Source organism: Acanthamoeba castellanii, assembly GCF_000313135.1.
Source record: "Acanthamoeba castellanii str. Neff unplaced genomic scaffold scf7180000084770, whole genome shotgun sequence".
Taxonomy (NCBI): Eukaryota; Discosea; order Longamoebia; family Acanthamoebidae; genus Acanthamoeba; species Acanthamoeba castellanii.
The window spans coordinates 872,309-895,524 of NW_004457532.1; the positions used below are offsets into that span (position 1 = coordinate 872,309).

Here is a 23,216-nt window from a genome sequence, read left to right on the forward strand (position 1 = left end):
ATGCCTCACACCCTGACGTCAGCGTCAGACGTTGGTTGGCCAGTTGGTTTGTTTGTGATGGTGCTGATTGGTTGGTGGTGGGGTGCAGACCTGACACTGGGGCTGGTGGAGCGGCTGGTGGCGGAGAACAAGGGCCTGCGGGAACGGATGGATCTGGCCGGCGAGGCGCTGGTGACCCTCGAGGAGCGCGCGGAGCGGGACGCCGCCACGATCCGCCACCTCCGCGAGGCCCTCGACACCATCAGCGCGCAGCACCGCGCGCTCCAGGACAAGCACGCCGCCATGGCCCTCCTTCTCCAGCCCTCGTCTCCCACCTCTTCTTCCACCGCCGTCGGCGTCACGTCCTCTTCATCATCAACATCATCAACGTCACTGACAGCGACGCCGTCGTCGGGATCCGCGTCGCTGTCGGCGCCGGCGTCGGCGTCGGTGTCGCCCAGAGGGACGTCACCGCGGCCGGGCTACCACTACGGCATCGGCGCGACGTCGGGCGGCGTGGTGCTGCCGCAGCACCCGCACACGCTCTCGCAGACGCCGCGCAGCTTCCACAACTCCTTCCCCTCACTCACCTCCCCGCGCTCCCCGTCGCGCCCGGCCGGCCCCTTCTCTCCGCGCAACGGCGAGGGCCTGGTCAGCCCCGCCACCTCCCCCAGACGACGGCTGGCGTACGCCTCCCAAACAACTGGCCACTCACTCTCGCGCCTTTGGCCTGACAGCCTCCACTCCCCCCGCACACGACACAGGTGTCGCACGGGAAACTGCACGTGCAATGCCTTCACGCCGCAGCCGTCGGCGTCGTGGATCTGCGTGTGCGGGCACATGAGCCTCAAGCACGCCGGCGGACCTCCGTAGCTGTGCCTCGCTCACACCCGGACCCTTCTCGCCCAGTGCCCGTTCTTCTTCTTCTTCTTCTCACCCCTCGCCACCTTTCTCGCGCGCGGGTTGTAGATATCTCTCTCTTCACCCTCTCTCCCGCTAGAAGACGACGCTCCTTGCACGGCGTACCGCCTCTGCAATTTTGGCTTCACGACTCCCGCCACCTCTCTATTTCATTTTGAAAATACAACAGCCAGCCGAATTGTTGATGCGGCCGAGTTCTTCGTTGTCTCACCACGATCTTCTTCACTTGACAAACACGCTCAAGTGAGAGCCGTTGAAAAAAAAACCAATTAAATGGCCATACACTCGTTACGAGTTTGGCGCCTTTTTCCTGACCACAAACACAACCCAAAGAAAGGGGCACTCCTCGTCAGTTCACTGGGAGGCGAGATGGGAAAGGCAACACGGAAATCATACTATGTTGTCGCGCGAGGACGAAGAATCGGCATCTACACCACCTGGTACACCTCACGCCCATTTCTCCTTCAAATCAGATCTGCAATTCAATCGAGAGGAGGATGCAGGGCACGTAGCAACTTACTGGAAGCGCTGGGTGTTTGGCCTGAGCAGGGAGGAATGCAAGGCCCAAGTGGACGGCTACCCGGGTGCGCTGTTCAAGGGCTTCACCAACGTCAGCGAAGCTCTTCAGTTCTTGAACGGGTACCTTCCTACGTTCTTCTTCTCTTGGAGTCTTCTCTTCGCCTCTCCTTCAGCCCCGTTCGCGCTCCCTGTGGCTTGCGCGCCTCTGACCGTGGTACAATAGGTGTGACGTCGTGTCCTGCGGCCCTCCTCCGCCACAGGCAGACAGTGCTATAATCGACTTGGTGGGAGAGCAGCCCCAGCCCCGACTGCCCGAAACGATCTTCATCGACCTGGTCGGCGAGCCCGAGCCGGTCGACGACGTGGTGGTCGTCGCAAGCACCACCCCAACGACGAACTTTAATTACACGTACCGACCGGCTACGACGATGACGACGACGGTACCGCCGCCGCTACCGCTTCCGCCGCTCTTCGTCGCCGACTGGGTGCAGAGCTACGTTCCCGCGTTCCCTGTGCGCCGAGCGCTGCCGCCGTCAATGCCCACAGTGGGCTCCACCGTCGACATCTCCGACTCGCCGGTGCGCAGCCCAGTCGACCAGCCGGTCCCCAAGCGAATGCGCTACACCACCGACGCGCCGCCGCCGCCGCCACTGCCGCCGTCGTGCACGGCCGTGCCGGTCTCCCCGCCGCTGGCGGTGGCGGTGGCGGTGGCGGCCTCGCTGGAGGCTCCCTTTGATAGCGACGGCGAAGAGGACCACGATGACGACGACGTGGTGCTGAGCGCGGAGCAGCGGCGCGCGCTGGCCCTGGCCGAGAGCGGCCACTCGATGTTCCTCACGGGCTGCGCCGGCACGGGCAAGTCCTTCCTCCTGGGCCACATCCTCAAGCGCCTCCGCCGTATCCACCGGGACCCGGACGCCGTCGCCGTCACCGCCTCCACCGGTTCGGCCACCCTCCCCATTATGTGATACGAGTTGAGGCTGAGCTGACTTACGTGTGTCGTGTCGTGTCGTGTCGTGTCGTGTGTCGCGTGTGCGGTTCTGGCCTTTGCGCAGGAGTGGCTGCGTGCAATATCGGCGGTGTGACGCTGCACCGGTGGACGGGGATCGGACTCGGGGACGAGAGCATCGCGGTCATGATCCGCCGCGCCTTTGGCAAGAAGGAGCAGTGGCAGAAGGCCCGAGTACTCATCATCGACGAGATCAGCATGGTATCGCCTCGCATATTTATTATTTTGCAACTCTTTGCTCACCTGTCTTCAAAATTTCTTGTTTCTTGTTTATTGTCCAGATATCTGCCGATCTGTTTGACAAGGTCGAGTATATCGCGCGGCGCGTGCGCAACTGGTACAACGAGCCACATAAGGAACAGCCCTTCGGCGGCCTTCAGGTCATCTGCTGCGGCGATTTCTTCCAGGTGCGTACGCGACACACGACGCACGACGAAACACGCAGCACGCAACACGCAACACACGACATACAACGCGACACATGCGACATTCCAACAACTGTCGACCTTGAGTCTAAACCGCTCGACGTCGGGGGGCGGGGGGGATCATGTGCGTAGCTTCCGCCGGTGGTGGACAAGATGCTGGGCCGGCGCGGAGGGGACGAGAACAAGGTGTTTGCGTTCAACGCCGAATCGTGGCCATCGTGTATCGACACCGTTGTACAGCTGACCGAGGTGTTCCGACAGAAGGACGAGCGGTTCGTGTGCGTGCGTGCGTGCGTGCGTGCGTGCGTGCGTGCGTGCGTCTTATGCTTGCATCGCGAGTAGGCATGTGTGTCGTGCGTTGACACGAGTGTTCACCCAACACATCAGATTCCAAGCGATCTTGAACGGCATCAGGCAGGGCACATGCTCAGATGACGCCGCATCGACCTTGAACGAGTGCAGAACACCCGCCCAACTCCACATCCCTTCCGACGTGTGCTCACCTTATGTGCGTGTGCGGTGATGCGTGTGTGCCGTGCGTGTGCGGTATGTTCTCTGCGAACAACAAGATGTCTGATGCGCAATTTGGACGATGGCTCCAACATTCTGCCCACCAAGCTGTGCCCCACCAACTACGAGGTGGAGAACATCAACCGGGTGCACATCAACGGCATCAGGAGCGCTCCCGTCAAGTACCCCGGCAAAGACGATGTGCCCTCCGAAGACGGGCCGCGCAGGATACTGCTCAACTGGCTCGAGAAGGGCTGCATCGCACTCAACCACGTCGAGCTCAAGATAGGTAATATGTACACGCATTCACCGCACACACTGCGTTCTCACTCACTTTCTCGTCGTGGGCATGGGCTAGATGCGCAGGTGATGCTGATCAAAAACCTCTCGTCTGAGCTCGTCAACGGTTCCCGCGAAGTACATGTACAACTCGTGGCAGCAGCGCAAGTGGTTCAGCGAGAACAGCAAAACCAAGTGCGTAGTACCACGCGTGATCCCACCCTCGGTCTCTTCACGCCCGCCGGGCGCGCGTTTGAAACTCAGGATTGTAACAACTCCTCCTGGTTCTCACCGCACCCACCACGCTTGTTGTTGTTGTTTCGCCAGGCTGCCCCGTGTTCGCTTCGTAGGCACGACCGAACCGATCATCATTGGTCCTATGGTGTTCAGCGGTGCGTTGCGCGTCCTCTCAATGTGCGGTCCGGCTGACAACTGAGCTGACAACTGCGTTCCGTTCTTCTTCGCTCTTCGCTCTTCTTCGCTTTTCCATTTCTCCAGTGAAATACCGGGAGCATGGTCGAGAGCACGAGGCGTCGAGGTGCCAGGTTCCGCTCAAGCTGGCCTGGGCCGTCACCATCCACAAATGCCAGGTACGCGTACATTACAAAACGCACGGTGCACACACGCATCGCACACAAACTTGGCGAGAGCACGCACTGACGCACGAGCGGGGAACAGGGTCTGTCGCTCGATCGCGTGGAGATCCAGTCGCTGAGTCGAATCTTTGCCTCGGGCCAGGCCTACGTCGCGCTCAGTCGCGTGCGCACGCTCGAGGGCCTCTGCCTCCGCGACCGCTTCCGCAAAGAGTGCGCACACGCCTGATCGTCTACGCGCTTGCGTGCGATTGACTTACAACACGTGTCGTGCGTTGTGTGCACCATCTCCACGATAGGCACGCTATGGTGAGTAAGGAGGTGGTCGAGTTCTATCGGAAGTGCGACCGGGAGGAGCGTTATTCGTGCGTGGCGCCCAAGTGCCAGGGCGTGGTGGAGTCGGGCCAGAAGGTCCCGCGATTCGTGATTGCTGAGTACGACGAGGGCGCGAAGAGAGAGGGCAAGCCGCTCGACATCAGCCCTGCAGCCAAGGAGAAGGAGGTACTCCAGGGCGTTTCCACGAGCACTTCCTACTACACCACCAGCAACAAAAGTTCGTACGGCAGCAACTACAGCAAGTCGTTCGGTAGCAAGTCGTACGGCAGCAAGTCATACAGCAACGACAACTATGGCAAGAAGCAACGCTATTACAACTGAACAATAAAGAGGTTGCAGAGTAGGCCTATTCTATGGCCTTGCCCGCAAAATTTAAACTATTCTAAACTGAAAAGAACATTTCCTTTGGCTTTTCCAGAGACAAAAAAAAGTGGCCGAACGAGATTGACAAAATACAAAACAGAAGCAAGGCAAAATGAGCAAGGCGTATGGACTTTTCTACTCGTGGGAACTCCTCCCCGCCCTCACCGTGATGGGCGTTTTCCTCACCACGGTGCCTATGGGCACGTACGCCGGCTTCAAGCTTATCCTGGGCGAGGTACCCCCCCAAAGCATTTCCGTTCAATTGCCGCAATCCTTTTTTTAATTTACCTTCCCGCAGCCCAAGAAAATCGCTGCCAAGGCCATCGAGTACGAGTCTGAGCTGCGCAACCACAACCACGGCGTCAAGAAGCGCTACTACGGCCACTCCAAGACCGCCTCCTCCGAGACCCACTAAGCCCCACACCCAGCGTTGCCCTGGGGGGGGGTTGAGGTGAAGAGTCAAAAACTTATTTACACATAGAACCCCCCCCCCATTCAAATGAACTCCCAGTCGCCCAGGGTGGGGTCCTTCTCGGCCTGCTGCTTATCGCGCCCGAGTCCGTGCCACTTGCGCGGAGGCGTGTCCCTGATATCATCATAGCCATCGACCAGACAGGAGCCACCCCACGATCAGCCAAGACAACGCACTCACGCACGCCACGCACCCGAGCCGATGGCGGCATCGGGAAGAACGCGACGCGCGGTGGGAGTACGTACGCGCCGAGGTTGGGGCTTTGAAGGAGCCGCCGCAGGTTGAGGAGGGTTTGTGGGATCTGGTGCTTGCCGGGCAGAAACCCCTGGTCGCCCAGTTGATGTATACGATGATGTTTGCCGTTGGTCAGCACCACCACCATCATCACCACCCCATTCTACATTCCCATGGGGGGGGGGCGAGCACTCACGCCCTTGCTTACCTGCGAGGCGCACAGGTAGGCTACGTTGATGTTGAGGGCGGTGACGGCCGTCCAGAGTTCGCGTTCGTTGGATTGCAAGTAGAGCGGGTACTTGGTGCTGTGGCCCACGCATGACCGCGAGCGAAGAGAGTAGAGCAATGAGCAAGCGGTACTGGCAACGCCCCCCTCACACCTTGCGAAGCTGAATCTGTTTTGTGGGGATGGGGGAGGGGTACGTACGAGGAGCCTTCCTTGTAGATGATGGACTGCGAGCCCCGCGATTCCATGCGGAAGGGCAGCACCACGCCCAGGTAGCCGGCGATCATCTTCACGATGTGCACCACGTACCTGCTCTCCCCCAATGGTGATGACGATGCCCACACGAAGATGAGCGTGACAGCCAAGTCGAAGCCTCCCCAACCAACCAACCAACCAACCAACCAACCAACCAACCAACCAACCGTGGGGGCAGGGAGGGGCGAGCGTACCCGAGGGCCGCTGCCAGAACCCCGCGAGGCACGCTCGCGTAGTCTCCTGCGAAGGGGAGGGCGCGTGTTTGTTAGGCGTACGTGGTGGGTTGGGCTTGGATTGGGAAGAGAAGCGCGAAGTGGAGCGCGGAAGAGAGCCCCACCACCACTACCACCACCACCACCTCCTCCCCCGGGACGGCGACAGGGAAGTGTGTGTGTGTACCGTTGTTGGGGAGCACGATGTTGATGACCCGGCACTGCTGGTCGTTCACCGGTAGGATGGGCAATATCGTAAGCAGCTGTGCAGCGGTGTCCGTGTGCGTCGTGTGGCGCGTGCGCGTGCGCGTGCGCGGGAGAGAAAATGGTCAACGCGAGGATTCATCACCAAACACCACATGGGCGTGCGTACCTCGAAGACGAGCTCCTTCTTTTTGTCGAGGAGCTGGCTTCGGATGAGGGCGAGCTCCTTCCGCTGCTCGAGCAGACCCGACTTGTAGAGGCTGTCGTTGTGGAGGCTGTTCTTGCTGTTCTCCAGGTTGTAGATGGCCTGCTTCAGATGCTTCATCTTCTCCTGCGTTTGCTGCCGCTGCGCTCGCACCCGCCTGTTCTCTACATATGCGCATAGTGTGTGTGTGTGTGTGTGTGTTGTGTGTGTTGTGTGTCATGCGTTTCGCCTGAGAGAGAGAGAAGAAGAAGAGTGCGAGATCGCGTGCGGTGGTACCTCGCTCCATCCACTGGGCGTGCTCGGCGACGCGCTCGCGGGCCTTCTGGACGCGGAGGAGGAGCACCTGCTTGCGCATGAGGAGCTCGCGGTGCCGCAGCTGGGCCGTGATTCGCTCCTCGATGCGGTTCTGCATGGCGGCGTTGTCCGCCTGCGCCCTTCTGTACTTGTTGACCAACAGGGGGATGTCCACCCGCTTCCACTTGCTCGTCCTGGTGCCGAGAGCAGAGCGCACACACACCGGGAAAGGGAAGGAGAGGTGAGCCATCGATACAAGATCACAAAAAAGAAGCAAGACCGCCACGAAGCCTTTGTTGGTGGGGTTTTGGGGGGCGTACAGTTTGCTGCAGGAGGCACAGCAGGGGCTCACCTCGCACGTTCCACATAGGGTGCAAGGTCGAGTTGTATGGGCATGAGGGTGGAGGAGGCTTGACGAAAAGGCAGGGGCCGACTGGAGCCGCTGGCGCGCCTTGATGCGCTCCATTGGCTTCATCTTTTATTTGATGCTTTTGGCCTTGCTCCAACGATTTTCCCCTTTCTTTCCCTTTTATTTTCTTTTGGTATGCCCTTTTTTTGAAAAAATATTGGGCTCACCTTGGCTGAGCCTGCCACACAGACAATATTTTTGAACCAATGGCCTTGGCCACCAGAGGGGGCACAGCTAATTGAGAGGAAATGAGTGGGTTAGTTTGAATTTGCAAAGCAGTCACTAAATGCAAACATACCATTGCCAACTTGGTGATACTGGGTGGCAAGGGAGCCACTGAGGTGCACATAGTCAGGCAAGCTCTGTGCCCTAGCACACTCCCTCACACTTTTTCACAAGGTAAGAAAAAGGACTAGCACTCAAAATTGATGTTGATATACCTTATAACTCTAGCTTCAAGGGGATGGAGCACTTGGCCTCGTTCCACATCTGGAGTTGTTTTGATTGTGTGGAACTTACCTTGCCAGCTGAGTGCCTGGTGCTCCATGTTCTGCCTTGTTGTGGACTGGTTGTTGTACACAACCATGCTACTCCCTTCCTCCCTCATGAGTTGTTGATAGGGGAGGAAGGGAGGGCAGTAGTAGGGCAGCCTGCCCTCTTCTAGTCCTATCTTGAGGTCTTCCACCTCTCCTGCCACTTCTACCTCTCTTGTTCTAAGCCCTTCTGTCCCTCTTCTTCCCTCTCTCACTTTCTCTTCTCCTTCCTTCTCATCCTCTTCCTTCTCTTCCAGGACAGCAGGCAGGTCGCCAATGGTGTCAAAGACAGTGAGTGGTGGGAAGATGGTAGGAAAAGAGTTCCATACCAGGCACTGGAGGTCAGCTGAGAGCTGGGTCACCTGGGTGTTGCTTGCCACCCATGACAGAATTGAGTGTGTTGGGCGTGGGAAGTGTGGCAGCTGCTGAGACTGAGGGGCAGCTATCATGAAGAAGCGCCACCTGCATTGACAAGCAAGTGAGAGTGTGTGTCTGTGTGTCTGTGTTGTGTGCAGGTGTAGTACCTGTCTTGGGCCAGCCCATATTGCCCACACTGCACACAGGCCATGCAGACCTGGTAGCCATGCTGAAGCAGGTGTGTGACCACACTGCGGGCAAGGTAGCCCTTGCTGAGGGTCACCAGGCCCATCACATTCTCCATCAGAACGTAGTCTGGCCTCAGGTGCCAGACAAACTGCAGGAACAGGTTGATGTTCCTGTTTGTTGTGCTGTTGGTCAGACCAAACCATTCTTCATCAGCGCACCATAACACTTACCTATTCTGAGGATGAGAGAGTGAACGGTTTCGGCTTTGGTGGGCCGCACCCTGGCATGGTGGCCCACCACACAGAAGCGCGACCTAGAGTGATTTGTGAGACTCCATAAGACATGAAAGTAAGAGCGACAAGATGAGCACCTCGCCAGGCTTGGGCAGAGTGTCATCCAAGCCCTCCTTCATTGCGTGTAGGATATCCCACGCGTCACGATGGTAGACCCGCGCTTCTGGATGTGCGCGACGATAGGTCTCGATGCAGTGCGCGTCGTTATCTGTGTTGAACAACAACAACAACAACAACAACAATGATGATGATGATGATGACGATAAAAACAAGTGGTTATGTGTCGTGCGTTGTCGTGTCATGCGGAAGAATGACGTACCGACAGCCCATTTGACATCAACGCCGGCCATCTGGAGGCCAATGGACATGCCGCCGCAGCCGCAAAAGAGGTCGAACGCAGACATCTTCTTCTCCTCCTCGTCGTCGTCGGTCTTCCTCCCCCGGTCCGGAAGACAGTCGTCGTCGACCTCCATCAGATCCGGCTTCGCTTTCACGCCGCGTGCCCCGAGTTGGAGGCGCTGCACCTGCTCCTCGCTCAGCCGCTCGAGCTCGGTCGTCTCGTGGTTGAACCGCTCCGCACAGAAGAAGGTGCAGCTCGGCTCGTCAACTGCTGTCGCGGGGGGGCGGCGGCGGGCGTCCCGGTAGCGAGCCGCCAGTTCGTTGTTGATTCGCTTGCACACGGCCCGGCGATCCCGCTGGAACCTCGAATTGCTGCGCCCTTGTAGCCTCCGCTTTTTTAACTTCCTCTCGGCGTCGATCTGAGACAGCATCGCTGAGCGTTTCCTCATTCTGCTTTTCCTCCTCCCCTCCAGCCCATTGCCTTCGTCACTTTCTTTCTCTTCTTCGTCGTCGTCCTTGTTGTTGTCGTCGTCTTCGTTCTCTTCGTTCTCTTCGTTGTCGGCCTCTAGGTCTCGGTCTTCTTCGTCGGAGTAGGGCGATGGTGCGACGTAGATGTAGTCGATACGGCAGGGCTCATAGAGCATGGCCATCGGGTAGTACTCGACATCCGTCGAATCGAACAGCTCGTTCACATGAAACAGCAGCTGTATCGCGCCTTCCGACTCCTCGCCCTCGCCGCCTCTCCTCTCCTCTTCCTCATCATCCTCATCCTCCTCTTCCTCCTCACCCCTGTCGTACTCGTCGTCTTCGTTGTCCTCCTCATCCTCGTCTTCCTGTTCGTCCTCGTCTTCGCCATCGTCTTCGTTCTTACCCACATCCACGTAATTTTCATCATCCACGCTGACCTCGCTGTCCCCCTCTTCAAGGTCTTCACTTTCGCTTTCATCTTCGCTCTTTGTCGCACGCCTCCATTTCGCTTTCGCTTTTGTTCTTTGGTCGTGGGACGCCGACGCCGACGCCGACGCCCGCGCCTGCATGAGCAGGCCGCTGTGGACGACCTGGTGGAAGCGGGAGTCGGTGTGGTGGTACATCGTGTGGCCCCCAACCCAGCGCTGGCCGCTGAGCGGGTCCATCCAGAAGCCTGCGATGCGGATGACGCTCCTGCACAGCGGCTGGTGGTTGGTGGTACGCTCCAGCGGGGTGCTCCACACGAAGGCGCCTTGACCCACCCGGAACTGCTGCTTGCGCCACGAGAAGGTCGTGCTCGATAGCGGCTGCAGCGTCACTCTATCACCATCCTGCGTCACCACAGTCCTGTCGACACATATCAGCACACGCACACGCACACGCGCCACCACACATGGGCAATGCGTACTTCATTCGCTGTGAGTGTTGTTTGGGGTTGTAGCCGGACCACCGGCCGCAGCGCTTCATCGACTCCTCCCTGGCCTGGAGCACCTCCTCGTAGCTGCCGAAGTAGTCCTCGATGCCCTCCTCGTCCTCGTCGTCCTGCTGAGTGGGGTCGTCGCCGCGGCTCCATCGCTTGGCGTCGACGAAAACGTGGGTCTCCGCGCTGTAGACGTAGCGGTAAAAGTAGGCCGGCGCTGGAGCTGACATCAGCGCGTCGCGGTCGCGGTCGCGGTCGCGGTCGTGGCCGCAGATGACGCTCCAGTCGGTGACGTTGTCGATGTAGCGCACGGCGACCTTGGCCTGGACGCACTCGAGCTCGAGCTGGCCTACGTCGTTCGAGGCGTAGAGCTCGCGCTCGTGCATGATCTTGCGCCCCGCCGGCCCCATGACCGTCTGGTGGGCCGCGTAGAAGTAGCTGCAGGTGAGCGACACGCCGGTCCCCGCCTCCCCGTCGTGCTCCGACGCGCCGTCTCCCGCCTGGCGGCAGCTGCTGATGCGATCGATGCGCGCAAAGTAGGGGCGGCCCTGCTCGTCGTTCATCATCACGCAGTCGCCCTTGACGAGCACCACGCGCTCTCGCCTCCCGCTGCGCTCCCACCCCACGCTGATCTCCACCCCGTCCACCACCCGCCACCGCTTTCTCCTTCCCCCCGTTCGTTCCGCCTCGTGGTCCTCGCCTTCGCCTTCTCTCTCCTCGTCTTCGCTTTCGCTCATCGTCTCCTCGGCCCCTTCCTCAGGCGCATCGCCAAGACAGCGAAGCACCCGCAGGCTCTTGTACACGTCGCCCACTCCGTCGTCTCGCTCTTCTCGTTCCTCGCCTTCGCTTTCGCCTTCGCCTTCCTCGGCGGCCGCTTCTGCAGGCTTGGCGTAGTCGCGCTTCAGGATATCGAGATCGAGCAGCGGCTGGTCGTAGAGCAGGCCATTCTCAGGGTAAAGCACCTTGCGCCACACGTACGGCTGGCGCGAAGCCGAGGCGCTGGCTGCGGCTGTCGTCGTCGCATTGTCGGCGCGATCGACAGCCGTCAGCGGCGGGAATGGATAGCGCCGCGCCGGGTGCCGCTGGTGGCACAGGTCGCAAGGGTCCGGCGGTTCATAAAAGATCGCGCACTGCAGTTTCGGTCACGACGTTAGGAGATGTGCGAGGCGGTGCCACTGTCGTCATCATCATCTTCTTCTTCCACAAAGGTGCGTGTACCTTGCTGACGAGGTTGCTGGCGGTCGTTTCGGCGTAGGTCTCCGAATACAGCAGCTCGTTGTCGTACTTGTACTGGGGATGTTGGCACCGCCACCGTGTGGTAAGCAAGAGGCACAGAGGGAGGAGGAGAGAGAGGGAGTGGATGCGCGTAGCGTACCGTCCACGGCTCCTGCAGCTCTGCATCTGCTTGCTCGTAAAACCACTGAAGCCGCACCTTGGTCGTCTGGTCTGAGAAGCCAGCCACCGTGCAGGGGTAAGCCTTTGCACGCGTGCGGTAGTGACGTGGTGCGTGTGGCAGAGTGGTAAGTGCGTTTGGTACCGGCAGTGTCGAAGAAAATGCCCACCAGGCGCGCGATGTCCGTCACCGTTTGCCGATGGCGTGTGCTTCGGATCTGGTGTAGTTGGTCGTGGTCATTGTCGCGCCTGTTCGTAAGAGAGTGTTGGCGCAGCAACGTGCAAGCTGGACGTACCTTCACGCAGTCGTTGACCGTGTAGACCTCGTCGTCCTTGTCAACGGCTGAGAAGAAGTGTTTTTCTCCGACGCAGTTGCCCTTGGCGTCCCACACCTTCTCCACGTGGAAAGCCTCGCCCAGGGTTTTAACATTGGGCCGGGCGTGTGCGTTCTCACTGAGCTTGGCGATCGCCCTGCGCTCCTCGGGCGATAGTTGGCTTTGGGGAGGACAAAGTCACTTGACTGCCAAACACGCACCACAGAAATTACGCACGCCAAGCAAGGGAGCACGTACAAGAAGCCATCTTCAGTTTCGGTGGGTGAGACCTTGCAGAGAACAGAGGCTCTGGAGATCCTGTCGAAGTCGTTTGTGCATTCATAAAGCAGGTATTGATTCTCTGTTGTCGTGTTCACTGGCGTAAGGTGCAAGAGATCCGGATTGGGGAGAAGGGAGGGTGTACCAAGCAACTGGAGCCACTGCACAAGGATGTCACTGGCTTGGTCTCCAGGTACCTCCTCAACTTGACACAGCCAAAACAACTGCACAAATGTCAGAACAAACAACACAATTCAAAAACAAGATGGCAAGGTGCACCTCCATGCCTTCTGGCAAGATTGCAAGGAAATCAGCTCTTTGGAATTCATCTTCCTTTTTCATCTTTAACTCTTCCTCATTCTCAATCTGAGGTAGAACGATTCTCATGTTGTGTTGCAGGCCATGTGGCACAGTCCGCCTTGTGTCCATCTTGGTTGTTGATTTGAAATCAAGATCAAATGGAAAATACCAACAGTCATGCAAATTTCAGGGCACCAAACAAAGTGGAAAGCACAGGTCTACCTCACAAAGGGTGCGTGTGAAAGGTTGGTGCACGTTGTGGACACGAAAAAGAAAGAAAGGGCGGGTTTGTGTGCGACACTTAGTCGACGTGGATGTTCCTGTAGATGTTCCTCACGAAGACGAGGGCCGACCACCAGCCCACGGTGCCAAGCATCACGAAGAAGAACCACGAGACCAGAGACATGTAGCCAAAGTAGAACGACAGCTGCAAGAAACCGTGCATCTTCGACCTGGTAGTGGCGGTGGCGTGAAGGGTTATTCACACGTGGAGAGGCGATGTAGAAGATCAGGCAGGGAATACGACGACTACATACCTGTAGGCGTAGTAGAAGAAGGAGTGGACAAAGATGAAGACGCCAGTCGATCCGCCGCTGGCGAAAGAGCGCCACCACCACCTGTAGTCCTCCATGGACAGCTGGAAGTAGGTGAGGGCGATGGTGATGCACGCCGTCACGACGATGAGAATCAGGAAGACGAGAGCGAGAATTCCCCAGAGCGTGTAGGAGTTGTGGCCCCACACGGACGTGTAGATGTAGTACAGCTCTGCATCACACCGTCGACGCGCGGTTAGTACTTACCGCGCTACCCCACCATCACACGAGAGACCAGCAGCAGAACAAAAGAGGGGATGGGCAACCGATGTAGATGGCCGAGAACGGAAGGAAACCGGCCATGATCATCTGCACGGGAGCTTGCCTATACCACGGAATGGAGGGAATTTGCCTGGAGAGACGAGAACACCATCGATAATGAGTAAAGAGGGGAAGGAGAAGAAGGGCAAGTGGGCAGCTGAGGTGTGCCTACCTCGGGGCCATCTTGGTGCGGCACGGGGCAGCGAACTCGGTGGCGCCGAGCCTCCTTCCGGCAATGCCGCCAAAGACGGTCAGGGGCAGGCCCACTGCACATGAAGAGGAGGTGTGAGATTGTGGCACCACGATGTCAAGTGTGGAATGAATAGGAACGCAGGCGGGAGCTATTCGTAGTATCAATATATAATATATATAATATATATATTCGTCGTATCTAGAAAGAGAAAGAAATAAAATAGAAAGAAATACATACCAAAGACCCAGATGAGGCACACGGTGACCACGGCCCAGAAGGAGATGGCAGTCGTGGTGCCATACGAAAGCGCCGTGCTGTTCACGAAGGTGAACACGGAGAGGAAAGGAACGGCGAAGAGAGACGCGCAGAGAAGAATGTTCCACGACCACTTTTGGCCCTGCATCTGTCGGAAGAGGCGGGCGGAAACACCGCCGGCGACGGCGGAGGTGAGGGCGTAGAGGACGATGGTGGCGGTGTAGAGCGAGCCGTGGGAGCCGGGGTAGAACATGCCCACGAGGGCCAGGAGGAGCAGGCCGGCGGCGATACAGAGGAACTGGGCGCCGGTGCCCACCATGGCGCAGAAGAGGTTCTTGGCGGGAGGGAAGCGGAAGACGTCGCCGTGCACCAGCTTCCAGCCGTAGTCCTCTTCGTCGGCCTCCTCCTCGTTGTAGCGCGAGTAGTCGCTCTTGAGGACGCGCATGATGATGATCGAGAGGAAGCCGGTGAGGAGGATCACCAGCACGAACGAGTTCATGATCGACAGCCAGTGGATCTCCATCTCCGAGTTGAAGAAGAGCGAGGGCAGGTAGACACGGTCCTCGAAGGGCGTGTCGGTCTCGTGCCACTTGACGGCGTAGGTGAAATGCACCGACTGCTCGTTGGGCGTCAGCTCGTTCAGCTCTACCACCTTGCGCAGGTCGGACGTCACGTTTACCGCGATGACCTGTCCGTATTGCAACAACAACAACGACGACACGACGCCGATGCCAGCACGTTTCCGGTGTTAGACTAAGTAGCGCGGTCAGTCACGGTGACTGGTGCTGAGGGACGAAAGAAGAAAAGATGGAACAATAAAAGGATGAAGCTCGGGCCGTACCTGATTCTTGTTATAGAGGACGTTGAACTGGACGTGCGTGAAGAGGTAGTGCTTGTCTCCGTCCACAGTGCCGATAAAGCCGTGAACAGGCAGGTCATCTGTGGCAGGATCACGCCATTGATGAGACAGAGATTGTGGCAACAAGAACAGAAATCGCTTGAGATGGACGAACCGCAAAGCAATTCGAAGTAGTAGTATTCCTCGATGGCCTTCTTGAGGCGGGTCACCTCTTCGACGGTGAATTGCTTGCTGCACAGGGGCTTATCCTTCTCCTCCACTGATTGGGTGGGATGCAAGAACGGATTAGTCGTGAGGCCACAAGGCCAAGGAGACGCAGTATCTGGACGAACCTTTGAATTTGAGCACGTAGAGAGACTTTTTGAATTCATCACCTTCGAGGCTCTCGCCCAAGTTGAAGGTTCGGTCAGGAGAGCGCTGCTCCTTGGGTGGAGCGCACACGGGAAGAGAGTAGTAGCCATAGATTTCCGAGGGATTGGCGTAGGGGCCGATCGTGTTTACCAAGAAGGGGATCACCTCGCCATCCTTGTATTCGTAGTTATCTTCATCAGCCCTCACCACGAATGGAGAAAGGGCGCAGAACAGGAGCACGAGTGTGAGGAAGGTTCGCCGTGAGCGCAATCTGCGGCCTTCCATCTTCTCTGGGCGAATTCTTTGTGCTGTGGGACGTGGCGGACACCTTTCATTTTGTTTTATTTTGATTTCTTTTGTTTTATTTTTTGCCGGCCACTTTTTGGCGGGAAGACCAGGCAACACAAACACCTCCACACCGAAAAGGCCTCGAGCAACTCAAGTAAATTGACGAGATGAGTGGCAATCGGGAAGAGCTAGCCAAGCGCCTTGCGGCATGGTCGAGAGATGAACTTGGGCTCTCCTCTTCCAAGGACAACTTGCCCACCGCCTGCCCCAACAAAGAGGAGCTGAAGATTCTATGCCGAGGCAACATGGTACACGCCACCTGTACTGAATGAAAATCAACCGCCACCCTCCGATTTTGAAGTGCCTCTCGACGCAAATCATCAGCTTTCGGTGTGGGCGTTTTTCCTCGAGCGCGTACGTTCACCAGAGAACGTGGCCGACGTGCGAGCCAACATTCTCCTGTACTACCCTCCTCCCCCTGCAACAAACCATGTGGAAAGCCAGCGCCATGACACCACAGCATTCTCTGTCTGGCAAGGACCTTGCATTCTCATTCCAACCCGTTTTTTTGGCTTCCAGCCAACACAACAAGAAGAAGCTCGCGCGAGCGGCAGCGCGAGAACAAGAACTGAAGAAGCTCAAGGCACAACGGAAGACCGTTTCGTCGTCACTGAGCGCTGTGCGCGCTAAGCTAGAGAGCGTGGAGAAGGAGGTGCATGCCCTCAAGCAAGGGCTGGTGCAGAATGGTACTCTCATCGCCGCCCCCTCTTCACCACATTCAGCCGCGAAGCCCAACCTGGCGTGTTAATTCCATTCGCTCCACGCCATCATCCACGCCCACGCCACCTGCCAGACAAACAGATGCGCGAGCAAAAGAATCGGGTCGAGGCGATGGAAAAGCGAGCGCTTGCGTTGGCTGCCCTCGACCAGAAGACGCTCACCGACACGCTGGTGGTCAAGGAGTACATCACCAGGCTCAGCCAAGCCCTCAACGGCCCTGCTCAGTCAGATGAGGGGTATTACGCTCGTTTGCTCGCCTTTCTTCTTCCGCATGGTCGTCTCAACTCCATTGTTGGCGGTTGTCTTCGCGCGCAGGGAGCATTCGAGCACAACCACCTATGGAACCAAAGCTGCGAACAGCGGCATGTCGTTGCAGACCGGGTCGCTGGTGCGTGATCGTCGGGCCTTGAGCGCGCGCGATCAGCAAAGATCACTCACTTGGCGTTGGCTCACTTGCAGCAATTAACAACAACACCGGGTTGCTTCTGTTGCGTTTTGAGCAGATGCGAGTCCGAGAAGCGTGGGAAGGTATGCGGGGAGACATTGCGCAGGCCCTCGAATCCGGCGACCTGCGCCAGCCCGATGCGCTCGCCCTGCAACGGCACGCGCGCAACCTGGGCTGCCTCGACGGCGGCGAAGCGCTGCGCTGTATTGCCGCCATAGCCGCGCAGGATCTCGCCTTGCTCGAGGAGGTACCGCCACGCCACCCGTGCTCTTCGTGGCCACGTCACCTTTTTACAAAAAGTGCCCCGTCGGGACTATGTGTGGACTGACTCGCTGCGTTGGCCGCCGCAGTCCGACATGTTCGCCGACGCCTATGACTACGGGGAGGTGCGCTGGCGCATCAAGCTGGGGCTGGAGGCGCAAGAACTCCGCTTCGTCGAGACGCAGGCCGTCGTGAATGAGGCGCGCGCCACCCGCCTCCTCTGCGAATCGCTCCTGCAGCAGCAGCCGCAGCCGCCTCTGGCGCACGACCTCGACAGCGGAGCCCGACGCCTTCGAGATGCCGAGGTGGAGCTTGAGGGCGTCAAACTGGCGCTCAAGACCCTCGGCGACTACATCCGGAAGATGGAGCTGGTCAAGGAGGCGCACCAGCGCCAGCTGGCGCCCCTGCAGACCAAGGTGGCCGAGATCCGCCGGTTCGACGTGGAGCACCGGGACAAGCAGAAGTCCGTGGCCTGGCTGGCCGCACGTGTCGCCAGGGAACGAGCCCTGCTTCCGGGCGAACAGGTTCGGCGACCGACCTCCCCCCCACCTCCGGCATTTCCCCCCGTGCTTGGACGGAGGATTACCAAGTGGTATTCCTCCTTCGCAGACCAAAACGAAGCTCGTCGTTCGCCAAACGCTCAAGGCCTTCCGCTATCCGCTACCGGAGGCTGTGCGCTCCCTGCGGCGCTGCCTCGAGCCCGTGCCCGCCCTTCCACTCGCTCCGATCCCGTTCTACCCGACGTGGTACCCAGCTTCTCTCTCTCTCTCTTGTTTTTGCGCTTATTACTTGGAATCGGCCAGGCGCCATTGCTCACCTTCCTGTGATCCTTGTCGCGCAGGGACGCCTCTCTCCTCGGAGCGCTTTCGGTGCCCGCCTACAGTGCGCCGAGCAGCCTCTTGCCTCGCGCCGCCGACATGAAGTACAGCGAACGTGCGGAGGTGGTCAAGGCTCAACATTGGACCCAGCTCAGTGGCATGGGCGAGAAGGAGGGAGAGGAAGCCCTGGCCAGGCAGAGCAAGAAGAGGGCGGCCACGCTGAAGGGTATGTGCGTGTTAACGCCGATGGCTGACACTACGGAGCCGAGGCTGACAAGTGCACACTTCTTGTGATCGTCGTGCTGCGCTTCCCAAACAGAGGTGAGCAAGGTGCTGGCCGCTCAACGGAAGATCCAAGAGGAGGTGTGGATACCAGCGCTAGACGGGTGCGAAGGCAACGCGCGTGGTGCCCTGAAGCAAGTGCCGGCTGTGCACCAGTACATCCAGCACTGGTACGCCACGCCACACCGGAAAACTCAGCAGCGATGATGGTCCCTCGGCCACGGGTCGGTGCTAATCGCTCTCGGCCGACAGGTGGGAGCAGCCAGGTCAGTTCTCGGCGCCGTTCGTGCGGGTGAAGGGGAAGAACGTGGAAGAGTGGCTACAGGTCATCCGCTGCCAGCCCGCAGCATCGCTTTCACCCATGTAGCGCTGCTCCACATCATGATAACAGAGTTGCGTTTCCCAAAACAGTGTGTCCGAGCTGCGTGTAAGGGAGGGCGTGAGGAGCGGGAAGCCAAGGATGCGAGAAAGAGTTTGTTTTTGAGTATTTATTTGATCTGGACATCGAACCCTCCACGCTTAGGCGGACTCCGTGGTGTCGGCCTTCTTCTTGTCGCTCTTGGGCTTCTGGACGTGCGTCGCCTTCTCGGTAAGGATGACCTCGATGTGGCAGGGGTTGGACATGTAGGGGTTGATCCTACCGTGGGCACGGTAGGTCCTCCTCCTCTGCTTCTGGGCCTTGTTGACCTGAACCCACGAAACGTAGAGGGCGTCCACATCAAGACCCTTGACCTGGAGATGGGAAGAGTGATGAGCCCAATGCAGCAGGAAAAAAATCACATTACTCCGTTGAAACGATTGGACCAGCAATTCGGGGAGTGTTACCTCAGCGTTGCTCTCGGCGTTCTTCAAGAGGCCAAGAATGAACTCAGCGGACTTCTTGGGCCAACGGGCCTGGGTGGAAAGGTGGTGCTGCTTGGCCTGAGCGTGCCTGCCAACGCCGCCGTTGTACCTCCTGAAAGGCACGGCCTGCTTGTGCTTGACGACATCCTCGAGGAACTGGACGGCCTTCCTGTAGCCAAGACCCTGGATGGCGGCAGCCGTCTCCCTGGTGTTCTTGAAGTGAACACGGAGGTCGGAGCCCCTAGCCTTAGCGGCTAAATAGAAAGAAATCACGCCAGGGGTAAGCGAAGCCCACGCATGTAATCTTGATTAACCATCCAAGGGCATGTTCGAGAAGCTTCGTAGCGCAACGTACCCTTAGTGGGGTTTTCGGGTTCCCTGCCGTAGATGCCTCTGCCCATGGTGATCGATAGAAGAGAAAGAAGAAGGGGGCGGGGGATACTGATGGCTCCGCGAAGAGAAGAAAGAAAGAGCAAAATCCGTCGTCCCTGGATTATTCTAGGCAGTGTGTGTCGACAGAAATAAATAACATTAAAAAATCTTTATTGAAACTTGCTGCTCGCACAGTTCCCCAGCCAGCCGTCGCGCACCCAGAGGCCACGCGCGCGTACACACACGTGCGGAACAGTCACTAGTGTGGTCCCACTTGGGGAAGCGTGCGCCGAGCCGGCTTGGTCGTGTCTTCGATGACCTCTCCCTTGAGCCGTCCGAAGTTAGGGTGTGCGAAGTTGCCTTCACAGTACGCAGAGATTGGTTAGCTTGCGCCTCATCAGGCTCAAAAGAAGGGAGGCGTAGTACCGGGCTTGAAGATGCTGAGCATCACGTTGTGAGGGTGGTGGTAGATTGTGACAAAGTCGCCCACCTTGAAGTCAAGCTGCGTGTTGTTGATCCGATCCCACCAGGGCACATTCCAGTTGACCTGAGTCTTCTCGATGACTCTACCGAGCACCTTGTACCTGTACGTGACCCTCTGCGACCAACGAGCGCGCGCGCGCGCACACACACACAAGTCGCGCAGGCCACACCACCCACGGAGGTTCACCCCACACGTGTGCCGCTCGACGTCAGCTGACAATGCACTCCACAGTCCCACTAAACAAAGGCGCGGTGCGCACCCGTTTGTTGGTGCCCTCAATCGGGACGACTTCGACGATCTTGGCCTGGAGGGTGGGCCAGTTGCGCTGCTCCCAGGCTTGCGCGGCCAGGGTCGACACCGGAAAGACAACGAAGAAGAAGCCCACGGAGAGATACACGGCCAGCCGCATGTAGCGGCGCTTGATGGACACCGCTGCCGACCGCATCTCCGAGAAGCTCTTGGGTCCTGGCGCAAACTGAGCGCCCATCTGTGCGTAGTGTCGCCTCTGGCCGCCGACGACTCTCGCCACTCTCTAGTTTTGGTTTTACAAATTGTTATTTTCTGCACCGCGGTGGGCCTGGCGTCGGGCTGAAAGAGAGCTGGGGGGGGAGGGCGTGCGCGTGCGCGTACCGTCATGGCGGAGCCAGCAGGGATGGCAGTGCCTGCAACGAACCCGACCAGCAAAGCCCCCTTGGCGGAGGTAGTGGTACGCCACGCAACGTGGGCGCCCCAAGGAACAGCGACCAAGGGCAATCCAGCTGCCATCGATCTGCGCATCATCTCTTCAAGTTATTGTTGACCGGTCTCTCTCAGCGGATGGCGTGCGGCGATCGAGAGGATGAGTAAGGGCGATTGTTGGTCGCTGAATTTCTTTTTCCTTTTCCCGCTTTATTACAAGAGAAATCACAAAAGGAAATGCCGTAGCTGGACGTGGCCAAGTCGACGTCGGCAAGGACTCAACAAGCAGGGGACACGACATCTGCGTGTCGATTGATTCTCTCTGCCCGCCTTCTGCGTCAGGTAGTTGTGGACTCCATTGCGGCGAAATGGAAGAGCCCCTCCCATCATATCCCTCTGGCGCCCAGCAGCATTCATGGCACTTGGGCAAGGCAGCAGTGCACATCGTGATTGGTGAAATCGAAAATGTGGTGGCTGCCATGCGCTTGAACAGTCGATGGGGCTCAGGGCCTCGCCTGGTATCATTCCATCTCCCACTCGGACTGTGCCCCCCACCCCCCAATCTCGTAGCGCCTTTTGTGTCACACCCACCATATCTTGTGCAGGTTTCCCAACCCGAGAGCCCTCTCCTCCAAGGCTTCAAAACGCTTCGTGCCACACTCTCAACCACCCACGGTACAAAGCGTTTCTTTATCCTGCTCCTCTGCTCTCCGCAGTCCCGTTGTTGGTTCTCTCTCACGATGATGCCGGTTCGTGCTGGCGTGTTTCGCTTCGCTTCGCTTCAGACCTTGCCGCCCTGGAACCGCTCGCATACCTGAAGCCCTTCCTGGGCGTCATCCGATCGGAGGAGACCAGCGGTCCGATCACCGGTGTGGCACTCTCCTCCGTCAACAAGTTCCTCTCCTACGGCTTCATACGTACGCACACGCGCACACTCACACGCACACGCGCACACGCACACGCGCCCTCTTTGTCGCTCTTCGCGGCGTATGCATCTGGGTGAATGATGAGCAATCGATCGACGCTGGCCTCCCACTTCCCACGCTCACGCGCCAATCTCCAAATAGACGAGGGCACGCCCAGTGCGGCCAAGGCGATGAGCACCATCACCGACATCGTCACCCATTGTCGCTTCGAGGCCACGGCTCCCGACTCAGACGAGGTCGTGCTGGCCACCATCCTCGATGTGCGACGCATCCCTCTTCTCTCCCTCCCCGCCCTCTTTCTTTTGCCGTGCGGCGGCGGCGGCGGCGGCTTACGCGTGAGTGCGCCCCTGCATGGGATCGTGTTGCGTTGGCGGTGTAGGTGCTGCTGATGTGCCTCAAATGTCCCGCCGGCTTCCTGTTGAGCGACGACATGGTGATGGAGATGATCCAGACCTGCTTCCGCATGAGCGTGCAAACTCGCATGAGCGGTACCACTCCCATCTACTTTTTCCATTTCTATTTCTACAACTGTCGCAACACCCCACGTCGCGCTAACCCCCCCCCCCCCCAAATCCGATTCACTCCGATCCGATCCGCGGATAAAAACACAACCAAAACCAAAAAGAACTGCTGCGCAAGCGGGCGGAGCGTACGCTGGTGGAGATGGTGCATACGGTGTTCCTCAACAGCGCCAGCTACTTCACACCCACCTCGCGCCCGCCCGAGGCCGTGCTCCCCTCGCCGGACCAGGGGCCGGCGCGCCCGTCGGCCTCCCCCTCCGCCGGCGCACCCGACGGGAGTACCGGCGAGTCCCCGGAAGACGCGGGAGAAGGAGGCAAGGAGTACATAAACCCGCGCGGCGTTCGCTTCCGTCCCACAGCCTCGGGCGAGGAGAGCGGCAAATCTCAAGGTCCGGCGCTACTCTTGTCACGCGCTCGAGTGTGTGTCTTTTTGCTCATTTGACTGACACACACGACACACGCACGCACACAACACAGTGCCGACGCATAAGCCCTACGGCGTGCCGTGCATGGTGAAGCTGTTCGGCTTCATCTGCTCGCTCATCCAACCCACGCGAGCCAATTCGGAGCCCATTCGGCTGCTCGGGCTGAGCCTGGTCAACATCATCCTCGAGACCCAGCCCCCCGAGGCGCTCTTCCCCGGACTCCTGCCCACCATCCAGGACGAGCTCTGCAGGCACCTCATGCTGGCACGAACCCCTCCCCCCTTGCTCCAAGGCCTTACCCCCAACAACTGGCCCTCTGTCGTAGCTGACAGCTCACACTCGCGCAGAACCTGATGACGAGCGATTTGACGATCTTCACCCTCACGCTGCGGACCTTCTACCACCTCTTCGTTTCCTACAAGGCGTCCCTCAAGCTGCAGATGGAGGCCTTCTTCCTGTGCCTCCTCAACAGGTACCGTGGCCTTCTTCCACGTCGAGGCCTCCTTCGGTACCCCTGGTTGACGAACGCCGTGCTTTCTTTCTCCGGTTTTGGTGTGCGTGTGCGTGTGCGTGTGCGGTGCCAGTGTCATGGAGAGCAAGGCGTCGAGCTACGAGAAGCAGGAATTGGCTCTCGAGTGCCTGGTGGAGTTCTGCGCGGAGCCCGATTTCATGATCGACCTCTTCCTCAACTACGACTGCGATCTCCAGTGCGCAAACCTCTTCGAGCAGCTCTGCAAATTCCTCTACAAAGTA

The 23,216-nt window shown here is 58.6% G+C and overlaps 9 protein-coding genes and 1 pseudogene across 9 annotated transcripts in view; 5 read left to right on the plus strand and 5 right to left on the minus strand.

Moving 5' to 3' along the window:
- Nucleotides 1-147: 147 nt before the first annotated feature.
- Nucleotides 148-852, plus strand: ACA1_267810 (uncharacterized protein; the record flags this gene model as incomplete). Its single annotated transcript, XM_004341519.1, has 2 exons — nucleotides 148-665; nucleotides 744-852. 2 exons carry the CDS (start codon nucleotides 148-150, stop codon nucleotides 850-852), a joined length of 627 nt encoding a protein of 208 aa, XP_004341567.1.
- A 545-nt stretch (nucleotides 853-1,397) lies between these two features.
- On the plus strand, nucleotides 1,398-4,892 carry ACA1_267820 (RRM3/PIF1 helicase, putative; the record flags this gene model as incomplete). Its single annotated transcript, XM_004341520.1, is given in 14 exon segments — nucleotides 1,398-1,408; nucleotides 1,450-1,539; nucleotides 1,688-2,361; nucleotides 2,475-2,629; nucleotides 2,710-2,835; nucleotides 2,986-3,125; nucleotides 3,241-3,348; nucleotides 3,423-3,652; nucleotides 3,722-3,762; nucleotides 3,782-3,837; nucleotides 3,970-4,034; nucleotides 4,141-4,232; nucleotides 4,321-4,448; nucleotides 4,535-4,892. 14 exon segments carry the CDS (start codon nucleotides 1,398-1,400, stop codon nucleotides 4,890-4,892), a joined length of 2,274 nt encoding a protein of 757 aa, XP_004341568.1.
- Nucleotides 4,893-5,046: 154 nt separating this feature from the next.
- On the plus strand, nucleotides 5,047-5,349 carry ACA1_267830 (uncharacterized protein; the record flags this gene model as incomplete). Its single annotated transcript, XM_004341521.1, has 2 exons — nucleotides 5,047-5,169; nucleotides 5,233-5,349. 2 exons carry the CDS (start codon nucleotides 5,047-5,049, stop codon nucleotides 5,347-5,349), a joined length of 240 nt encoding a protein of 79 aa, XP_004341569.1.
- An 80-nt stretch (nucleotides 5,350-5,429) lies between these two features.
- On the minus strand, nucleotides 5,430-7,432 carry ACA1_267840 (UV radiation resistance associated protein; the record flags this gene model as incomplete). The annotated part of the gene is made up of 9 exons (XM_004341522.1): nucleotides 5,430-5,520; nucleotides 5,652-5,731; nucleotides 5,849-5,945; nucleotides 6,068-6,175; nucleotides 6,316-6,361; nucleotides 6,521-6,596; nucleotides 6,707-6,906; nucleotides 7,019-7,230; nucleotides 7,389-7,432. 9 exons carry the CDS (start codon nucleotides 7,430-7,432, stop codon nucleotides 5,430-5,432), a joined length of 954 nt encoding a protein of 317 aa, XP_004341570.1.
- Nucleotides 7,433-8,750: 1,318 nt separating this feature from the next.
- ACA1_267850 lies at nucleotides 8,751-12,517 on the minus strand (annotated as a pseudogene).
- A 612-nt stretch (nucleotides 12,518-13,129) lies between these two features.
- ACA1_267860 (Endomembrane protein 70 subfamily) lies at nucleotides 13,130-15,625 on the minus strand (the record flags this gene model as incomplete). Its single annotated transcript, XM_004341523.1, has 8 exons — nucleotides 13,130-13,280; nucleotides 13,365-13,593; nucleotides 13,688-13,773; nucleotides 13,855-13,948; nucleotides 14,113-14,818; nucleotides 14,972-15,069; nucleotides 15,144-15,248; nucleotides 15,322-15,625. 8 exons carry the CDS (start codon nucleotides 15,623-15,625, stop codon nucleotides 13,130-13,132), a joined length of 1,773 nt encoding a protein of 590 aa, XP_004341571.1.
- Nucleotides 15,626-16,344: 719 nt separating this feature from the next.
- Nucleotides 16,345-18,581, plus strand: ACA1_267870 (uncharacterized protein; the record flags this gene model as incomplete). Its single annotated transcript, XM_004341524.1, has 9 exons — nucleotides 16,345-16,374; nucleotides 16,490-16,644; nucleotides 16,724-16,796; nucleotides 16,912-17,100; nucleotides 17,204-17,638; nucleotides 17,724-17,860; nucleotides 17,956-18,158; nucleotides 18,252-18,384; nucleotides 18,467-18,581. 9 exons carry the CDS (start codon nucleotides 16,345-16,347, stop codon nucleotides 18,579-18,581), a joined length of 1,470 nt encoding a protein of 489 aa, XP_004341572.1.
- A 152-nt stretch (nucleotides 18,582-18,733) lies between these two features.
- On the minus strand, nucleotides 18,734-19,458 carry ACA1_267880 (ribosomal protein L22, putative; the record flags this gene model as incomplete). Its single annotated transcript, XM_004341525.1, has 3 exons — nucleotides 18,734-18,946; nucleotides 19,040-19,311; nucleotides 19,413-19,458. The coding sequence occupies 3 exons, from the start codon at nucleotides 19,456-19,458 to the stop codon at nucleotides 18,734-18,736; spliced, it is 531 nt and encodes a 176-aa protein (XP_004341573.1).
- A 230-nt stretch (nucleotides 19,459-19,688) lies between these two features.
- On the minus strand, nucleotides 19,689-20,678 carry ACA1_267890 (uncharacterized protein; the record flags this gene model as incomplete). The annotated part of the gene is made up of 4 exons (XM_004341526.1): nucleotides 19,689-19,789; nucleotides 19,856-20,027; nucleotides 20,173-20,445; nucleotides 20,544-20,678. 4 exons carry the CDS (start codon nucleotides 20,676-20,678, stop codon nucleotides 19,689-19,691), a joined length of 681 nt encoding a protein of 226 aa, XP_004341574.1.
- A 281-nt stretch (nucleotides 20,679-20,959) lies between these two features.
- Nucleotides 20,960-23,216, plus strand: part of ACA1_267900 (brefeldin A resistance factor, putative) — a gene marked incomplete at both ends in the record, with an annotated part of 3,697 nt that continues 1,440 nt past the window's right edge. The window contains 9 exons of the mRNA XM_004341527.1: nucleotides 20,960-21,109; nucleotides 21,197-21,266; nucleotides 21,377-21,508; nucleotides 21,659-21,777; nucleotides 21,897-22,005; nucleotides 22,143-22,427; nucleotides 22,516-22,634; nucleotides 22,811-22,935; nucleotides 23,048-23,213. Coding sequence (XP_004341575.1) covers nucleotides 20,960-21,109; nucleotides 21,197-21,266; nucleotides 21,377-21,508; nucleotides 21,659-21,777; nucleotides 21,897-22,005; nucleotides 22,143-22,427; nucleotides 22,516-22,634; nucleotides 22,811-22,935; nucleotides 23,048-23,213 — 1,275 coding nt within the window. The remainder of the gene's footprint in view (nucleotides 21,110-21,196; nucleotides 21,267-21,376; nucleotides 21,509-21,658; nucleotides 21,778-21,896; nucleotides 22,006-22,142; nucleotides 22,428-22,515; nucleotides 22,635-22,810; nucleotides 22,936-23,047; nucleotides 23,214-23,216) is intronic.